This window comes from Lycorma delicatula, chromosome 12, assembly GCF_047948215.1.
Source record: "Lycorma delicatula isolate Av1 chromosome 12, ASM4794821v1, whole genome shotgun sequence".
Lineage (NCBI taxonomy): Eukaryota > Metazoa > Arthropoda > Insecta > Hemiptera > Fulgoridae > Lycorma > Lycorma delicatula.
Window position 1 is genome coordinate 7999986 of NC_134466.1, and position 21038 is coordinate 8021023.

Here is a 21038-nt window from a genome sequence, read left to right on the forward strand (position 1 = left end):
AACAATTACAAGTAATATGATTTAATAAAAATATTTTTAACATACACATACACAGAGGTAAGTGGGGAGGGGTGGGAAAGGGAGAGGCAGTAAGACAGAGATTTGTAATCAATATTTTAATACAGCGCATTCCTTCATTAAGAGAAAAATCCAAATTGGTAAGTTGAAAGAATAGAAAACAATTTTAAAACCTCATTAACTCCTCTCTTATGAACAGAAATATTTTTGCTACCGAACACTGATAAAAAACAAAAACCGTTTTCACATTTTTCAAATCTAGATGCTTTCAAATGATGTGATTTCAGTTAAAATATGTAGGTTGACCACAAAGTAAGAACTGTTTGTGCATCAGATGCACGTGCTTCACTCATAACAATGAGTTAAGGTCAGCTGGTCTGAGTTGCTCTGCTAGTCCTATACAAAATTTCATAGCTGCACTTTGACATGGAGTGATTTTGTGTGTTTATAATGAATAAAAAATTGAAAATCTCACAGGCTATGGGGTTATAACCTCACAGTCTGCAGGATTTTTCATTGCAAGGTGTTTGTCCTGTGGAAATCCATTCTCAAATTACTCCTATAATATATGTAACAGTGTAATAAATGAAAGAAACATAAGGAAGTGGTATCTTTATTTACAGCAGGGAGAACATGTGTTCATGACAAGCAATGTTCAGAAATCCTACTCTCATTACTGAACAGCTGAAAGAGCTGATTGACATGAAATGTTAAAGAAACAGGTGTTTCATGTTAGACAAACTAAATGATAAATTTCCTGTACATTCATTGGTCTCTGTTACATGAAAGTGAAAATGACATCATGATAGCTGTTCATGAGTTCTTTAATGGACTGGCGGCAGACTTTTTAGACGAATCCATATAAAAATTAGTGCCAGGATTTGTTGTCAAATGCTTTGAACTTACGAGATGATTATGTGGATTATTTTTTTTTGGGCGAAAAACACTTCTGCATTATCATCACCCGGGTCTCTTATTATTTTTGTAGAATTACAAGAGGCTCCTTCTCAGATAATAAAATATTAGTAAAATAGGGTTAAAAATATGATGAAAACCAAGATAATAATAAGAATAAAATTAAAATAGTAAAAGAAACACAATAATTAGGATAATATATGTAACGCAAACAACAAAATAATAGCAAAATCTATGACGGGTTAAATCTTATTTAGTATATTAATTCTTATTAGAAGTAACAATACCCGGTGGTCTAGTACATTCTTGTCATTTCTTAGGATGCGCTGTATGCCCCTTGGAAATTTAAATTTGCGATGTAAGGCTGCATACAGACTGTGTATGACAGTCCACAAGAATGTAGTGCACAGTCAAGCGACAGTCGCATTGGATGCACAGCGATGCACTCTCCCCTGACATCAGGTATCCGTGAATAGCTCTGGTATGTCCTCGGCACATGACCACTTCCTCTTGGCAAATCTTTCTGCATGAAGAATGCTATGATAACACTGTATCTTTGATGTGTCAGAATTTATTATCTGCTGTAGCGGTTCAGTCACCTTGCCACCTTCTTCGAGGTGTATGTTTAATGGAATTCATAAAATCGGTAGTTGTAATTCGAGCTGTGGAAGATGATCGGCTACATGCATCTTTGACAGTGGATGTTCATTACCCAGGATTCCCACATGACTATATGGAAAAATAGTTTAAAAACTATAGATTACGGTGCATATATTGAAATTAAAATAAATACAATAAATCTGTTACAAAAACTGTTTTTTGCTTTTTGGATGACCCTCGTACATATACTGAGGATATGGCACAATACAAAAATATTACTTTACTTACTAATACAAAAATTACATTTTTTAACAGGTTACATTAACTAAATATTTTAAATAAAATCAATATTTAAAAGATATCAGTTGGTTTTTTAAGGAAGATCATCAAAAGTAAATGGATAAAAAAATATAGGTATAAGGAAAAACATTGCTAAGAAAAAGTATGATATAATAACCAAAAGGTCAAGTTTGAAAAAGAATTTTAAATCTTTCATCTAGATCTAAGTAATCTATTTATTTATTTAGATTTAACTCCGTTAACATTTTAAGAATAAACTGTAAAAGAAAATTAACAAGAAACATAAGTATAAGCAATAAACAGTGTAGTATCATAATCGTTTTAAAGTAAAGAGTGTATAATAAATTGTTATAAATTAAACATTGAAACAGCTTTCTTTGGTATATGCGTTTGATTTAAACAGCTTTCTTTATACACTAAAAAATAGTAAACAGAACTATTTTCAGTCATGTTTGTACAAATAACATAAAAAGACATCAGTATGTTAGTAAATATAAATCTGTTATGTTACATAAGAAAAATTTCACTATTCACTTAACTATTTATATAAATAATTGTTTCTAATTATTTTAATTTTAAAACACAGAGAAACATTCAAATTACACGTGGAAAAAAAATTAAAAAAACCACAAATAGATGTATTATAACAATTTAACTAAAGCATTCGTTTATCACAAAAACCAAATTTTTAAACTTAGGAATTGTGGTTTTTAATCCTTAGAAATTATTAATCAAAATAATGTTTGCTTACATTTCCTTAACATTCACTTTTAAAATTTCAGTTTAGAACTATTTAGGAAGTGAGAATTAATAAGGAATGGAATTAAAGAGCGTTACTCCATTTACATAATGTATAAATTCAATAAATAGTCAATCACTACCGATTCAAATTTTTAAGTGATACCCTTTAATCCAGTTTCACCTCTCCTAATGATAGTTTAAAGATAATTTCCAAAATTTGCTTTCAAGCAGTATCTGTGTTAAATTTTGAATTTCTATTCAAATTTTTTTCTTTTTAAAAGAGTTTAGGAATTTTAGCTATTAGTCTCAGAGTTGATCGGTGCAGCTGCTAGATTCAAAGAATGGATTGGTATTTTATGTCTCAGCATCTTCAGAATTTAAAAGAACCAGAGCTGCAGTCACAGAATAGATTATGAAGAAGATAGATCAATGCAGTTTTTACTATTTTGCCCACGACTCTGAATTTTTTTGTGGAATATTTTTGTTTAAAAATGAAGATTTCACTATAAATTAAATGCGTCAGCAATATCTATGGAATTAGGCAATATCTATGTAATTATCCTGTTTTGTAAGTGGTTAAAAAGAAAGCTCCTTTTTTCCAATATTTTTGGAGTTATTTTCAGAATTGATTTCCAGCTTCTACCACTGTCAGGTTGCCGAGTGAACAGAAACTGTAAAATTCACCCTTAATCCTTTAAAAGAGTTTAATGAAAATCTCAATTCTTTCATAAAATGATATAACTGATGGGTTGAATTTCAGACTTTTATCACAGTTTGAAAAAGACAAAAAAATTGATATTATGGACCAAGATATGCTGGTTTTGATAAAAATTATTTAGCTCCTCATTTCACTTGTGATTAAGAAAAAATGCATTCTTAATATCAGCTAACTACCGAAGATAACTGTGTTCAAAGGTTTTAAGTTTCCTAGCATCTGCACTGGTTTTTACCCGTATTTCATTTAATCTGTTAGTGATCTGATAATAAAAATAAGTTTTGCTTACACTTCCTGAGGACTTCCTTGAATAACTATTCCCCATTTCATCTTTCTAGATAAATATCAGGAGATGTAAGAATTACAGAGTCAATAATTTCCCATTTAAGGAAATTAGCTTTTCCCATTTATATAAATATACTATATTAACAGTTATAATGCCTAAGAGTTAATAAACCACATCTGAAAGGTTATAAACCCAAATACTACAAGGCAGATGAAAACAAAAGGCTATCAAATTTATTCTATTGAATTTATTATGTTTTTAGAATTCCTAAACGGGTTGCATTGGGATCTCTTACATAGTTATATATCAACATATAGTGTTACTTTAGCCCCTTTTATTGGCATTAATATAAATTTTTTTTTATCAAAATAAACTAAATGGTAAATACCAACTAAAATTGGCACTCACATTCACAGCCAATGCACAGCAATACTGAGTTTGTCAACAAGCAATATTTCCCCACCAGATACCAAGGATGCACATGCTCTTCAGGTCTCAGCATTCTCAGCAAAGAACACGGTAGCGGTATATCAACAGAACTGATAATGAGGAAGAAAGGAACAGGATAAGGAAAAGGATGAACAAATGACCTATCAGGATAGATCAGATTTTTTATATCATATCCTTCTTAATCAGGACTAATATTAATGCCTGAACACATAATTAACAGGAATGAGAAATAAATAAAAAAAGAATTAATTTATTTTTACTCACCAACATAACTATTCCACTCAGAATCAAGTTCTGTATGGTAAGCTAAGCAACCTTTCATGACATTAATACAATACGTTGAACAAGCTTTTAGATCAGGTAATCCTCTACAAGCCGGACACTGTGTCATTTTCATTACAGCTGTAGTACATTCTGTACTTGGATTAATCTGTAAATTAAAAAAAAATCACGAATATAAGATACATTTTTTTTTTAATTTTAAACAATTATAAAACTACAAACTTAAAATAAAAAATTGTAAGAGATTTATTACACTTCAATAATTTAAATTGTATCTAAGATAATAAGGTACCTCTAAATCCTTAAAACTTGACAGTTCCATAATACCTGAAACATCACAGGAAACAGAATTCTAGAAAAAAAACTTGATGAAGTAGAATATATCAGTAACTAAAGGTGCATTTATTAACCGGTTCATGAACATAAGCAGAGTTAAACAATATTAAGTAAAATTTTCTTTTAGATACAAAAATGTGAGCTATCAATATTACTTAAAAAATGGTCAATTATAAACATTTCTGTTAACACACTCATTCTCCACTGAAATATCAATTTTTCCACCAAAGAAAAACATTATATATTTAAACATTATATATATGATCCCAGTTTTTAATTCCTTAGTTAAAAACTAATTTCAATTTCTTCATTTTTATTAAACTAACTCTGTTTTTTAATTAAAATAAGTTTTGCATATTATTCCTTAAAAACTCCTTAGGAATAAAATGATATGAAATTTTCAGCTTTATAACTCTTTAAAAATGGTAGATTAAGTTTTTGATCGCTTCGATGAGGGCTTTAGGAGTAACAAAAAAAAATCCTCTAAAGCTTACTAACAGAAACATTGTTGTCAGGTTTTTAGTTTTTAACTCTTCTACAGGCACTCCTTTGTGATGTCTTAATTTTATCCCATAAAGTTGTTGACCAAAACAATTTTTTCTTACTTTTTCTGAAATAAATACAACAAACTTCATATTTCAAACTATATGAAAAATATAAAAATTATGATGAATAAATTAAAATTAGTAATGGCTTTTATCGTTCATATTCATGAAGTGTGCGATTGGAAAGTTTTAAGGCTGGGCTTGTAATTTCAAAGGCCTGTAATTTTTACAGGCTATTGTATTGGATTTCCTTCAAAGTAGTTCCTTTCTAATTGAACAAACAGACTCCAATGTATTTCCATTTTTGGGAGCATCCCAGGAAATTTTCTTTCTTAAGGGTGTTAAGAACCCTCTCTATATTTCCTGGATGTCTTCGATCAAGAACGCACAATGGCCAGTGTGTTGTCACAGTGAAGGACGCAATTCTTGTGTCGTCAAGACTACAGGACTCTTCCACAAATTTTCATGCAAATGCCGAAGGACATTTTTATATTATTTCTGGTTGACTGTTTGCATCCTAGGGGCAAATTCATGATGCACATGAATTCTGATACCTGTAGAATCGAAGAAAAACTACTAACATGTCTTCACATTCGACCGACTTTGAAGTGTCTATCAATCGTGGTGAACTTGGACCTTTACACTGCAATGACTGTGCCTTTGTTTCTGGGTCATACCTGTAAAACCATGATTTATCGACTCTAATTACCTTATTTAACAAATCTTTGTCAGTTTCGGCCTGATAAATCATTTCTTGGCACACTTCAAGTGTCTGTTGTTTCTGCTAGTCTGACAACAATTTTCGAATGAATTTTGTGGGCATTTGAACATATTCAAACCTTCAGTTAAAACTGACCGAACAACATATAAACTTAAATTCAGTTCAACAATCATCTCCCTAATTGTAAGTCTGCGATCAGAGGACACTAAATTGCCAACTTTTCATTGTTTTTTGAAACAGAAGGCCGGCCATCTTTGAATCTGTTGAACTGACACAACATTTGAATTACTCTGACATTTACCCCAGAAACCTGTTTTTAAGAGTTTATAAGTCTTCAAAGCTGATTTCCTGGTGTTCAAACAAAATTTGATACAAACTCGTTCTGTTTTTTTGTACATTTTGCAAATTCAATAATTTCACCAAAAACGTGTCTTCACTCACCAGGATGACATTCTTTACTGAACAAAGATATCAAGATGATCTTTTCAAGATATTTCAAGGGCAAAATAAACTTCCACTTCCACACTTGTGGGAAAACACTCTCCCATTGAGCAGTAGCGGCACCTGTCTTTCTTTTTTCTGTTTAGTCTCCAGTAATTACCTTTCAGATAATACTCCAGAGGATGATATGTATGAGTGTAAATGAAGTGTAGTCTTGTACAGTCTCAGTTCAACCACTACTGAGATGTGTGGTTAACTGAAACCCAACCACCAAAGAACACCGGTATTCACAATCTAGTATTCAAATCCGTGTAAAAATAACTGACTTTACTAGGACTTGAATGCTGGAACTCTCGACTTCCAAATCAGCTGATTTGGGAAGACGTGTTCACCACTAGACCAACCCGGTGGGTCAGCAGCACCTGTCTTAAAACTTTCCAATCACACCTTGTATATAGATTAAAACCAACTACATTTTAATTGTAAAGAACTTTCATTCAAAAAATTTTAGGTTCATACCCCACTAGGTCCATACTTTATTATCATACACGCTGTTTCAAGATGTGCACTGAGTAATTACAGATGTCATTACATGACTGCTAGTCTTTGTTTGCAGTTTCCAGAGCATGTTTAAAATGCCTATGACTATAGACAGCGCTACCGATCGTAAAGTACATGTTGTAATTCGTTTCAAGAGGTACAAAAGCTACTGAAATTCATCAACAGATGAGTTAACTGTACGAGGATGATACAATGTCCGATGGAACAGTGAGAAAATGGGTCAGGGCATTTATAAAGGGAAATACAAATTTACACGATGCGGCACGAGTAGATGGCTATCTTTCATTACAGATAACCTGGCGCTTAGTTAATGAAAAAGCCCATGAGAATAAGAAGGTTTATAATTTCCTGACCTGGCACCCAGCAACTACCGCTTGTTCCTGCATTAAGTGATCAGTATCACAATGACGATGACATCAAAACAGCTGTTAAATAATGGTTATTTTCTCAAGCGGCACATTTCTATAAATCTGGAATGCAGAAGCTGATCCCACAATACAAGCACCTTAATTCAGGCAGAAATTATGTAGAATAGTAGTTAAAGGGGAAAATTGGATTTTTAAAAATTTGTTTGTTTTTTTTAATATTGGTACTTACTTCAAAAACATGCTTATACTTCAAAACTATTATTTCATATGGTGAAGTATTAAAACTTTTTCTCAAATTTAGATAAATTAATAAATAATTTTTATTCTATAAATAATAGTTTTATAAAAATAGAAATTTTTTATAATACCAAAAGTAACTTTAATATTGGTTAGTTAAAAGAAATACCTCTGGATGGTATTCTGGATTCACCAAATGATATAACTCCTCAACGAATTAAGTATATAAAAAAAAAGGCAGTTAGTAATGACTAGTTACAAGTAATATTAAAGATGATAAAAATAAGTGAAGAAGATTATGTATATTAAACGTGAAATAAAAACAAATAAGAAATGCATCAGCAGAAGAATAATACACAAACCAAACCGCAACAAGAGCAAGAGGGATGAAAACCCGATTAACTATGGACTAATGTCACGAAGATTTATAATACATTGAAGAAAATAATTCATTGGTGACATCATGTTATTTAATTAATATTAAGAGGTAAGAAGCCTGATTAAACAAAACTGTGCTTGTACAGATTGCTTTTTCTCATCCACCTAATAGGAAACTTTCAAAAAAATGTGCGTATCACCAGTCTATGTAAACTGAGAAGGAAGTTGTTGCCCCATCAATCACTAGACGGTGAGGTGTTTATTTCCAGTTACATATTACCTACCTGTACTAAGAAATCAAGGATAAGCAAGTGTACATCAGAAACCCTATGTGAAGGAAGAATGAACTAGAGAGGTGCTGGAGAAAAAATGTAATAAATTTTCTTTTGTAAAATTACAAAATTCTAGCATTTTGATAATGCAATAATTACAAAAATATACGGCTAATAAACTTATATGTTTAAATTCTTTAGGAACAAAGAGACACAAGTGTCAACAGACCCTTGACCCAACAAAGCTGAACAAGATAACCGAAGACGTTCATAATTAATCAAAACTTCAAATAATTTCTTAAAATTAAATTACAGGTATATTATATTACGATATATAACAATACAATTTGCAGATAAATTAATTAAATTTACATTAGCCATATTAGATGCAATATCTCCAGCAATATTAAGAGCCTGAGCAAACGTCCTTGTAGCTACAAACGATCGTTTGAGTTGGAGCGATAATTTGTGAGGTACATCACCAAAAGGTTTTAATTCTTTCATGTGTTCGCTCACACAACCCAGATATCTGGAAAATAAAACACGAAATTACATTAAAAAGAAAAAAATATTACAAACAAGATTAAATTAAATAGATAAATAAAAAACTGTTATTTACATACACGTATAAAGTAAATAAAAATAAATGCAACTTATGTTATTAAGTGTTACTGAAGTAAACAAATATAGGTGTGGTATTTCCTTCCTTTCTATATTACAAACTTAAAAAAACAATTTCCTCTAAGATGATCATGAAACACACTACACCATTTTTAGGTACATAGACAGGTTACAAACCACATATGTTATTAGAATAACAAAACTGAGAATTCTAAAACTGACTAAATTTTCAAAAAATATATGAATAAAATAATTCTAAAACCTGGAACCAACTTCAGGTATTATCAAATATTTATAGCCTCCATAAGTGTGCCTCCATATATATATATATGTTCCTTTATGATAAAGCAATCCTCTTACACAAATTTTTTGATGTTTTCTTATTAGAGAAAATTTATGTTTTTCATTAGAGAAAATACTAAAAGTTACATTGAGATCAATTGAATTATCATTTTTAAAATAATAGTTGAATATATGAAATTTAAAGTGAATGAAAATAAAAACTTTAAAACTTATTATAAAAAACTTTAAATTTCAGCTGTTTAAGCTACCAAATTCAAAAGAAGCACAGTATATTGACTCTTAATTTTGCCACTGAATCCAAAAAAAGAATTTTTTTACAATTATGGGCATCGTTTAGAAAATCAGTTTGAACGAATATTGGCATATTAATAAAAATAAAAAATAAAAGCTATATGGGAAAATGAGATAAAATATTACAAAACAATAGCTACAATAACTGGAACAACAGAATACGTCTTGTTTTTTAAACTAAATTTCAAAACAATTTTTTTTATTTTCATACAAAGATACTTTGAATATCAGGAAGACAACAAGCAATTATAATTCAGAGTGTACAGGGTGTCCATAAAGTCTTTCCATAAATAAAATCCATATATTTCATTAATTAAGATTTCATTTGGCTATAACTCTGGAACCAATGAAAATTACCATTTATGTATATCGTTGAATAGCTCTCAATGAGGGCTTATTACTATAGTTAAGAAAAGTCCAAAATCCAGATTTTTTTTTGATTTTGGGTTTTTTGGACACTTTTGGTCCAGTGTTGATTGCAATTAAAAGGGGACTGCACAACTACTTTTTACAATAGTCCTAAATCCAAAATTTCAACATCCTATGGCTAATTGTTTTTGAGTTAAGCGAGATAATACATACATACAGATGTCACACCAAAACTAGTCAAAATGGATTCAGGGTCAGTCAAAATGTATATTGTATAATGTATATCCGATGAAATCTGAAAACCGACATTTTTCGCAATCACAATATTTCCTTTACTTCGTACAAGGAAGTCAAAAACTATTACAGTTGCAGTTTTGCAGTTTATGGCAAAAGAAAGAAAAATTATCAAGTATTTTTTATATTGGTTTGTTGCGGGTAGAGGCAGAGTAGAGGGCACTGTGATCAATTTTTTATAAAATGGCGTCAATCCAGGAGAAAGCGCAACGCGTATTGTGGTATCATGAGTCGAAATTACTGATTACTGTGCAGTGAAATTTTAGAAAGGAGTACGGACGAACAACACCTGATAGCAAGAGTATTGCTGCACGGTATGCAAAGTTTAAAGAGAGTGAAAATGTAGTCGACCTTCCCTGAACAGGGTGGCCATCTGTCAGCGAAGAGAAAATTGAGGTTGTGCAGCAAGCGTTTCTACAGAGCCCTTCCAAATCTACCAATCGTGCATCTTTTGAACTATGGATTCCCCGGACAAAATTTTACACCAGAAACTAAGGTTGCACACGTATAAAGTTCAAATATTGCAACATTTACAGCCAGATGACGGTCCTCGTCGTGCTGCCTTTGTGACCAACATTTTGCAGCAAATTGATAACAATGATAAGTACCTGCAGCGTGTGTGTTTTTCAGATGAGGTTACTTTTCATACCTCAGGGAAAGTAAACACACATAATGTAAGAATATGGGGCTCAGAAAGTCTGTACTTCACCAAGGAAAAATGAGAGATTCCCCTAAAGTGAATGTGTGATACGGTTTGATGCAAAACAGAGTTATCGATGCCTTCTTTTTCATCGAGCAATCAATAACAGCTAACATTTACCTGGATATTCTGCAACACTTTGCTATAGCTCAATTAAATGACTTGCAACTTAGGGTGGTTTTCCAATAGGAAGGCACACCACCACATCAGTGTTTACTAGTTCCAAGATTTTCTAAATGAATCTTTCATGGCAGATGGATTGGGCACGACGGTCCCACTACCTGACCACCACAATCATCAGACGTAACTTCCGTAGACTTTTTCTTCAGGGGTTGTGTTACATGCAACACCCGTGCTGGATATATTGAGACGGCGAATAACTAAAGCTGTTGTTAGTATTATAGAAAAAACTCTGACCAACATATGGCGTGAAATTGATTATCGGTTGGACATTCTACAAGCGACAAAAGGCACACATTTTGACTTTTATTGACATAGTAAAAAAAAAAAACTGTAACTGTAATAGTTTTTATGTAATCATGGAAAGACTTTATGGATACTCTATAATTATAATTGCCTATTTTTTTAGTAATAGTGATGTCAAAATAATGAAAAATATCTAAAAATCATTTGTGTAGACAATAAAATGTTTCGTTAAAAAATTGTTCCTACACAATTAATCCGGCATAAAACTTCCTCAACAGAATTCAGTAGTCAACAAAAAATAATTGTGTATCTGGAATCATACATGGCGATTTTAACTAATTTTGGGGTGCTGAATTCAAAACTGTTATCAGAATTTGTGTAATATGTCTCGTTTTTTAGATACATACAATTTGTTTAGCAATAACTGCATAATCTCTATGTAATCAGTATTTAAAAAAAAATATTTTTTATGTGTATTCATTTAAAATTTGTTTAAATTAACTAAATTTTTATTTATTAAAACAGATTAATTGAAGTGCATTAACACAATTTTAGAATAACAGTTTCTAAAATTATAAATCATAGAAAATGTCTAAAATTACAGTTTTTAAAAGTTTAAATCAATGGAATTGTCTTACATTTAATCTTTAAAATATGTTGGCAAACTTTTTCACTTCCATGATGTTTGATCAGTTTCTCTAAACAAAATCCAACAATAGGATTTCATCTTCCTTGGTACCAATGCACCATGGTCAAAATATCCTGATGGAAACACTGTCCTTGCTCATCACTGATAGAGCCCAAATTTTTGGGAAAAACGTCTAGGCGGGAATGCAGGAAATGAATTTTTAATGATATCCTACATCCTAAATGTTTGTAGTTTTCTACAAAACTGTCTTATTAACAAAAAAAAAGTTTTCATCTTTTCTGTTGCCTAAAAACCACCAATGACTTTGAAGGATTTCCATACAGCTAGTTCATAATCATTAAGTTTATCGTCAAAAGTAAACTATCTTGTAAACCAAAAATTAACAACAATTTTTAGATCGCTAAAAATTGAGGAGATTTTTCATCAGTTACAGAACGAAATTCTTCAGCATCCTCTACATCATCTGCTTCATTTTCAGATTATTCTTCTAGCAATATCGGATTACATGGTGGTACAGGTAAAGGTTGCTCCTCTCCATGCGGTAATGGATTTAGAGCTGATATATCTACATATTTTATGAATTTCTACAATTTTCAATGAAAATCCAAATATATTTGTCACGCAAAAAAAAGCAGTTGGTGAAGTGGTTCTTTCGTTTATGCCAAACCATCGATACAGTAACGGTATAGCTTGTCATTTCCCCTTCAACCATTCAGCTACTGAGCACGATATGCAGAAAACATAGAGCACCCAGATTTTATCATGATCCCCGAGTGCACAATCAAAATAAAATTTATAAGCAGTTTTTATCGATTCAGAAATAGTGTGAACTTTTGCAGAAGCCATGTTATAACACATAAAAACGAGAAAAATTACTTTCATACTATAAAGAATCGATGAAATATGGCAAAACACTAATAATTCAGTGAAACATAATACACATTATAGATAAGTGAATCTAGACCAAATAAGATTTTTAGCTCTGTAGTAGACAAAACACATGTCTGTATGATATCATCATACATGTTTGTATGTGTCTACTTCTCATGATACAGTGTATATATTTATTTATTTTTTCTTTATTAAGCATTTACGCATATTGTTTAAAAGTAAAAATAAAGAAATTATTCTTAATTGTAACCAGTAGTTGATCAAAATGAGTTTATTATAAAAAAATTTTACAAATTTACAATTGATGTAAAACCTTTACATGGGAATGGAATTGCAATAGCATATTTAAAATCAGCGCCCAAATTACAGTGAAAAAAGTTGTGTAACATGTTATATACAAATTTTGAGTTGACTAGTATTAAAAAAATCACCGAAATCAATCGTATTTGGTTAAAATTAGGCTTCAAAATATGTTAAAAAAAATTACACGAATTGAATAAAAAAATTGTGATTTTTTTAACAATAATTAGTAAAACTAACTAGTGGGTACTAACACAATGAAAAAAAAGTTAATAACATTAAATCTGAATCCTTGATAAGACGAACTGGAGTTCATATAATCATCCTTATAAACCATGGTTTTGCAACATACGAGCTTGCTATTAAACAATTTTCTCAGTTATAATTGATCAGAAGTTGATTTAATTTTTTGAAGGCCAAATATGTAATGAATTTCCTTTTAAGTGTAATAATACATAAATTATATTCTATTTACATTATTTCTGTTCATAAGCTTGCAGAGTCCTATATTAAAAATTGAAAAAGTAAAGTTATTAAGTAAGTAACTAAGCTATTTCAGAGACAATCTATCTTGAAAGTAACACCTGTTATCTTTGTTATCCTACACCTTGCTTACCAGAAATTTAAAGTAAAGATAGCTATTGCATATTTATTGAAGGATGTAAAGTAATGATGAAATGCAAACTGTAGTTAATAACAAAAATTCTACCAGATCAAAGTAAAAAAAAAAATTTTTAGTTATATTTTAATTATTTATTAATAGATGATACTAATTAAAATGGCTACCACTTTTTAAAAAAATGTATTTAATTTTATAAAATCATACGAACCATTTTTTAGAGAGATTTGCTTTTAAATTCTTCAAAATACTGTTCAGTATAATTATATTAAAAAAACAGCCTTTTGCATTTGATTAAGCTCTTTACCTTGGAAAGTAAATATTTACAATTCTTGCGTAATAAATAAAATGAATTAAGAACCAGTAAAAAAACTGGTTATCAGTAAAATTTTATTTGAGATAATCTTTTTTCAGCAACTTTATAAATGTTAAATAGCGGAGAGGATTAGTGCTGCTCATCTTCCTGAGTCAAAAGTTAGCAGTTTGAAGTCAAGCCAATTAACACCATCAACTTCTCAATACTGTCTCGCTCTACCAACATTGTGTAATCCTAGACTTTACCCTCATCTTAGATCAGTGATTGAGAGACAGGTATCTCATTATGTGAACAAAGGATAAAGCATATTGATGCACTGTTATACACATGTTCAACTAAAGATATTGATTTAACAAAGCGACACAAAATAAATAGAAACTTGAATTTTCACAACTTCAGTCGTGAATTATGAAGGTATATTAAAATTGCAGCACAATTTTAAATTTGGTTAATACACCGATGAAATTTCTTTTTTTTGCTGGGAAGTTGTTGGTGTTCATTAGTTTACACAGATTATTTTAATCTTCAACTGCCAGTAATTTTTTGCATAACAAATTTCTTGCTAACTGAAATTTACTAAATGCTAATGACATACACAAAATATTTCTCTAATAACCGGTTTTTAAAAAGTACAGAAAATAAATTTATTTCTATCAGCGATACACAATACGTTATTTTCATTGTATCCATAACGATTGTAAGCAACCCGTCACACAACATTCCAGAAAGTAACAAAAGAATTCTTAAGAATAAGCACCTTATATATCAGGCATAATTAGAGGACTGATTTTTCCCATAAGCCAAATATATTATTGCGCATCAGTACGGTAAAACTACTAAAGTAAAAATTATATTCAACCCAAAAATGATACTTTCACTTTGTACAACACAGATTGGCTGCAGGATGAATATTATTACTTTCAGAGAAAACAAACTCTGATAAGGGTGTGCTACACCCAAAGTATGTTACATGTATCATAGCCAAATATAAAACTGAAACATGTAAAGTGACACGTCACTGTAACTTTTTGGTATATGATACACAATGTTCACAATCATAAAATCCATATTTAAAACAACTCATTCAATTCTAAATTTAATTACATGATAAATACATAATTAAACGGGTAAAAATGTTATTTAAATATTTTTTACATATGTTTCATAATGGATATTGAAATCATAGATACAAGTATCAATTTTCTGTATATGCTGTAGTTATTTTTTTCTTTATTTTTCTTAAATTTCATGTAAGTGAACTGTTAAAAAAATTCCATCTTTGGATAATTCTATTAATAAAAATTTGGGAATGAGAATGAGAGATCCAGCTAACATGAAGACCACAATTAGTGAGAAATTATGCGGTTATCAAAAAATTTACTTATCTATAACGGTCGAGTAGACAATGTGACATGTCATTTTACTGTAATTAAATTTTTTGCTTGTCTATTTCTAACATGTCTGCACTGTTTCTAATAATTTCCTGAAGATGTTCATTTACTAATTTCTCAGGAAAATAATATGTCAAATGTCAAGAGACTGCATACCACAAATCGATTTTCAGAGAATGCAGAGGAGGCTTATAATAAAAATATAGTTATTCTTAGAAATCCATAATTTATTGTTTTAGTGATTACAGTATGTGAAAGATGAAACTATACTTCATCTGATTGTAAAACAACATCCAAACGACCTCAAATAAAATATTTAAAACTTACTAAGTAAAGTTCATTAAGTATCAGTATTACTAGAATATGATATGGGCATAACTTCAGCTTATGTAGCCATGAAATAAAGCAGATGAGAAAACCCAGTCTATGGAGAAAATTTTCAAATGACTTACAGAAAATTTAACAAGTTATGAGTTATTTTGAGCGTTTTCACGTAAAACTGACATTAAAACACTTTATGATAATTCATGAAATCTAGAGGGCTGATCTATAACAAAATGAGAACAAATGAAAAAGAATTAAAAATAGTTTCTAATACGTCCACATTTACTTTATTTTTCTACATAATCACCATTTTGTTTCAAAAACGTTTGATATAGTGGAACAAGCTTCTTCAAACCGACTGCATAACATTCCACTGCTTGGGATTATAGCCACTTTTGCACTGAGATTTTCAACTCTTCACTTCCTCAAATTGTTGAGATGCAAGCCAGTTTTTATAAGAGATGGTAGTCAGTGCATTATCGTGAAGAACAATTCCTAATCTCAGCATTTTCCATTGTCTGTTTTAAATGGCACAACACGGTTTAGAAAGTGTTTTATAATAGACTTATGATGTGTATGAAATTCATGTTTTGACACCAGTGATGATGATACGGGGAAAAATTTGTCTCTCTTGTGATTAAAGTAATTGAGAAAAGCACTTAAAGACATCATTCTGCGATCTTTCTGAGCACCTATCAACATTTTTGGCACCTATTGTACACACAGTTTATGATAGCCTAGAATGTCAGTCATAATTCTCAACAATGCAGTTTTTGAAACTTCTGCAAATTCTAGAGAAAGATTACTCATCTTAAAGCAATGATTTTCTCTCAATTTTACATTCACACATTCAATGTCAGGCCAGATAGATCTTCCACTTTTCTATTTATCATGTAAATTTGTACAGCCTTCCTTAAATTCAGGACACCATCGTATTACTTTTCTTTCACTTATTGAGTTAGGCCCATATGTTTCACAATTGACGGTAAATCTCAGCAACACTATGTCCTTTTGCATTATCGAACATTAATAAATAATTAGATATTAAATATCTTGCTGATCAAGCATCACAACTGGTGGGATGTGTTGTTATCGCACTCATTTTAACGCAATGTAAAGACAAACAACAATGAACTGATAGCAATGTGGCAGTTGAATGCCCAACAGACCGCTTTTACGCTGCTGTCCATGCGTAAACTAATCACACTTTTGTACTTCACCTCGTATGTACAATGCGATCAGGAATTAAAACTTGTGTTCTAAAAATATGAGATGACTACATCATATGGTAGTTGATATATAGCATGCGATTTATATACTTTGATTTTTACTGGTACAATCATAATAAAATACTCACCTCACCTAGAATCCTTTTACAGAATGCTATAAAAGTAATAGGCATAATAGTTTTAGGCTGTTGTCTTTATAAACACTTTATTCTATAGAACAAAAAATCTATTATTAGAAAACTAATTATTAATAAAAACAACAACACTTACTTTTCATTAAAATGATATTGTGAATTAAGAACTGTGAACATCTTCTGGTACAATGTATTGAAGAAATTTTCCATAGCATCTAAAAGATCGACTCGACCTTTAGAATAGTATCTTTCTAATTCTTCAAATAAATCAGTAAATACATATGAATTTTGTTCATAAATAATACCGTAGGTTTTTTTAAACATTTCATGAAAATCACGTTTTGAATTTGCTAGAAGTTCCTTAAAGAATTCTGTAAACAAAAACAAAAAAAAAAAGAATAATATTTTACCACCTTAAGATAAGTGAAAAAAAAAATCTGATGTGGACACCACACGACTTCCTTGTACATCTATTAAATTACATATACACATTTTTTTAAAATGGAAAGTACATAAAATTTTATTTCATTAAAAACTTTTGATATTTTTTCATAATTTTTACTTCCTTGTACAAAATAAAGAAAATATTGTGATCGCAAAAATTTTGGTTTTCAGATTTGAACAGAAATTCTGACCATCCCTGAATCCAGTTTGACTAGTTTCAGTGTGATGTCTGTACGTACTTATGTGGGTACAGGTAACGTTTCTCGGCATAACCGAGAAGGGTTTTATATATATTTCATTTGCCGGCCACCGTGGCGCGAGCGGTAGCGTATCGGCCTTTCATGCGGAAGTCCCGGGTTCGAATCCCGGTCAGGCATGGCATTCTCACACGCTAATTTTCATTCGTCTCATCCTCTGAAGCGATACCTAACGGCGGTCCCGGAGGTTAAAAAAAAGATATATTTCATTTAAAAAAATCTCGAAATATATATATATATATATATAGAAGCGGGAGATTTTCTGGTTGAAGCGCAAACTTTAATGAATTGAATTTAATGAACTAAGAGTATAAAACTGTGCGAGCTGGGTTTTAACTGCACGATTCGAATCGATCGAATGAATTAATATTACAAAAATAATAGAATTAAATTTACATTACGTACAACGATATTAAATTTATTATGATATTCATTAAATATTTATTAATGAAAAAATAGATTAATCCTTTTACTTTACTATTATTTTTATGCTGCCACGGCAAACAAAGAACTTACGAATTTTTCGTCGTCAGAGGTGTGTATTAGTAATTTAGTTTCTTTTTCGGGTTTCTATAACGCACAAATACTATAATTATTATTTATCGGTATTATTCTCACAACCGTGAGGTTACGTACAGTTCGGGATCCAGGGGGTGGAGCTATCTTCGTAGACGGGAACGGCGACCGAAACAAGCTTTGCGGGTGTCCAGGGCGCCTGTCTCTGGCAAATTGCGAACGAAAAGAGCTCTGTGACCACGGGGTAGGCCCCTTGGCTCCGAGGAGCTACTGATTTGGTTCCGGGATTCGCCTGGGCTGATCTGAGCCCCGAGGATCCAGGTTCCGGCTAGAGGGGGCGTCTAGTATAAATATATAATCTACGAGTATATTTTAAACCGTTTTTTTATAAATGTTTGTAGAAATAATAAAAAAAGTTTCTTTTTTTATAATAAACACAAAATGTAAAGAACAAATGAATTAATTAATTAACTAAATATTAAAGTTTTATCGGTTTAATTTAATTTATTATTATTAATAATAATAATAATAATTTGACGAAGGCTTTATATCTGTTAAATTTAACAGATTCGGCAAACACTTTAGAATCCCTTATGTTATAAATTATGTGTATATGCATTATAAGTCCCCGTGTCCTGAGATTTGAAAGCGGGAAAACTCATCCCCCATCCCGATCCATAAACAACATACATCCTTCTATCCAGATTTCAGGTTGCGCATACACATATAAGTACAATCTCCCTCTTTCTTTTCCAGAAGAACCACTCTCATCTAAAAAGGATCTGAATATTCTTCCTACGACTACTTCAACCTCCTCTTATACACGCGCGCATTAATGTTTTTTTGAAAAAATAAAACAAACAAAACACATGTATTCTTTGCAAACAACGCAAACGACACGTTACATAAAAAATATAATATATATACGTCATAAGCGCATTTGAAAACTTATCGCGGTAAACGTAATTTTACTTTAACTAGATTCAAATACTTTCTGGTTTTTACTGAAGCAAATTAAAAAAATATTAATTGATAAAATAAACGTTAAATAAATTTATATATAACGATGTACATAGGTTAGGTATTACAAACGTTAGTCGCGAGCAACCCCCTAAAAAACGGCGTAATAATCGTTATCGCATTCCGTACAAATCTACTATGAAAAATTATAAATAAATTGGCTTCCTGTTCTTTTTTGGTCGAACGTATCATCGCGATTCATCATTCTACAAGTTCACTGAAATACAAAAAAAATATTCAGCCCTTCAAGCGATAAATTCGTTACATTCACGACAGAGATTAGTTCTATAATGAATATCATTATTTTTGAGAGATATAAACTACATCGCAGCCGAAAGAAACACTGAAGCGGATAGCGTAAAATATAAAATAACACGTTAATAATATTATACGATCCGATATTCTAGAAAGCCTTAGCTCACATTCAGTACTACTGAAGATGAATTCCTTTCTGAAAAGTATCTATGAGTCTCGTGAACAAGGTTTTTTCATACAGGAAGTGTTTCTTTAAGAGGCGGAATCCCTATCTAATGTACCGTTAAGATAAGGAACATTGGCAGAGATTTGTTTCAAATTTTTACAGATTCTTTAGTTATCTATACAACCCGAGTTAATTTTGTTAAAAAAGCTAAGATCCTGATTTTTTTTTTCGAAAAAAAAATCTTAGTTTTAATTTCGTATATTTTTGTATTAAAAAATTTTTACGAATTCAAAAATGCATTTTTTAGCTTGAAAAACTCAGCTTAATTCGCTAAAACGGCTGAATCGCTTGTTAAGATTTCAGATATATTGAAGCACCGGTTGTAGAAAAAAATATACCGATACTCCCAGCTTTAAGTACGATAAAAGTATTTTCGGGTACACGGATCCAAATTACAAGATTAAAACATTCATCGGCGTTTTGAGCCCGCCCGTGGAGACACTTTCTCAGAAGTTCAGGGTCGCTAAGATCTTTAAAAATAGGTTTAATTTCTCTACGAATGGCGTGTAGAATTGTAAATTAACGCTTGTATTCAGCCGTATTACCCAAGGCCTCTGCTTTTCTGTACGGACACCGAGAAACACTACCGGGTGAACGCGATCCCCGACAGGAATTTTAGTCCGTAGAATATAATAAATAGTCCAAACTTCTCGTCGCAGAGCGACCAAATTTCCAGAATTATTTCTTACCGCTTTCCCGTAATAAGTTTGCGATCGGTCTATAACTTTATAGGTTAGGCGTAATCTTTTTGAAAAATTAAAACGTGAGCAAAAGATTTCAAGCTGCGTCGCTACGCCGATATGCACATCTGTAGAACTTATTTCCATGTCGCTGACATGGAAATAAGTAATAAGTAATAATACGTAGCGAATTATTTACAAAAAAACTAGACGATTTACCTACACCTAAAAGTTCATAAATATGATTATATTACGACGAATATTCACCGTAATAGCTTTTTTAAATTTTTTATTGCAAGTAGATGGCGTTTACACAGATTTGACCTTTCTGAAACATTAAACTCGGACGTCGACGGCGATTCATCAAAATCTTTTTATAGTTTTTTCAGTCTAACCCCGATTCCTTTACGGCTTTTAGTCAGTCTATTACTGAAACAATGCGTATTTAGAAACAAAAAAAAACAGAGTCGCTTCAATGTTTTATTATATTGCACATAGATTAGAAATACGCTGACGTAACGATTATAAAACATTAAAAAATAAATTACGAAAATCGGTTAACTCGTTTAATTTTTCTAGATAATTTTATGAAATTACACGCGCGATAAATTTTTTTA

The 21038-nt window shown here is 31.0% G+C and overlaps 1 protein-coding gene across 1 annotated transcript in view; it reads right to left on the reverse strand.

The window, feature by feature from the left end:
* Positions 1-21038, reverse strand: part of dlp (glypican dally-like) — a 107756-nt gene that overhangs the window by 15409 nt on the left and 71309 nt on the right. Inside the window, exons 3-5 of the mRNA XM_075380369.1 lie at positions 17160-17394; positions 8539-8695; positions 4290-4455 (exon numbers count right to left, since the gene is read on the reverse strand). Of these exons, the coding sequence (XP_075236484.1) occupies positions 4290-4455; positions 8539-8695; positions 17160-17394 (558 nt within the window). The remainder of the gene's footprint in view (positions 1-4289; positions 4456-8538; positions 8696-17159; positions 17395-21038) is intronic.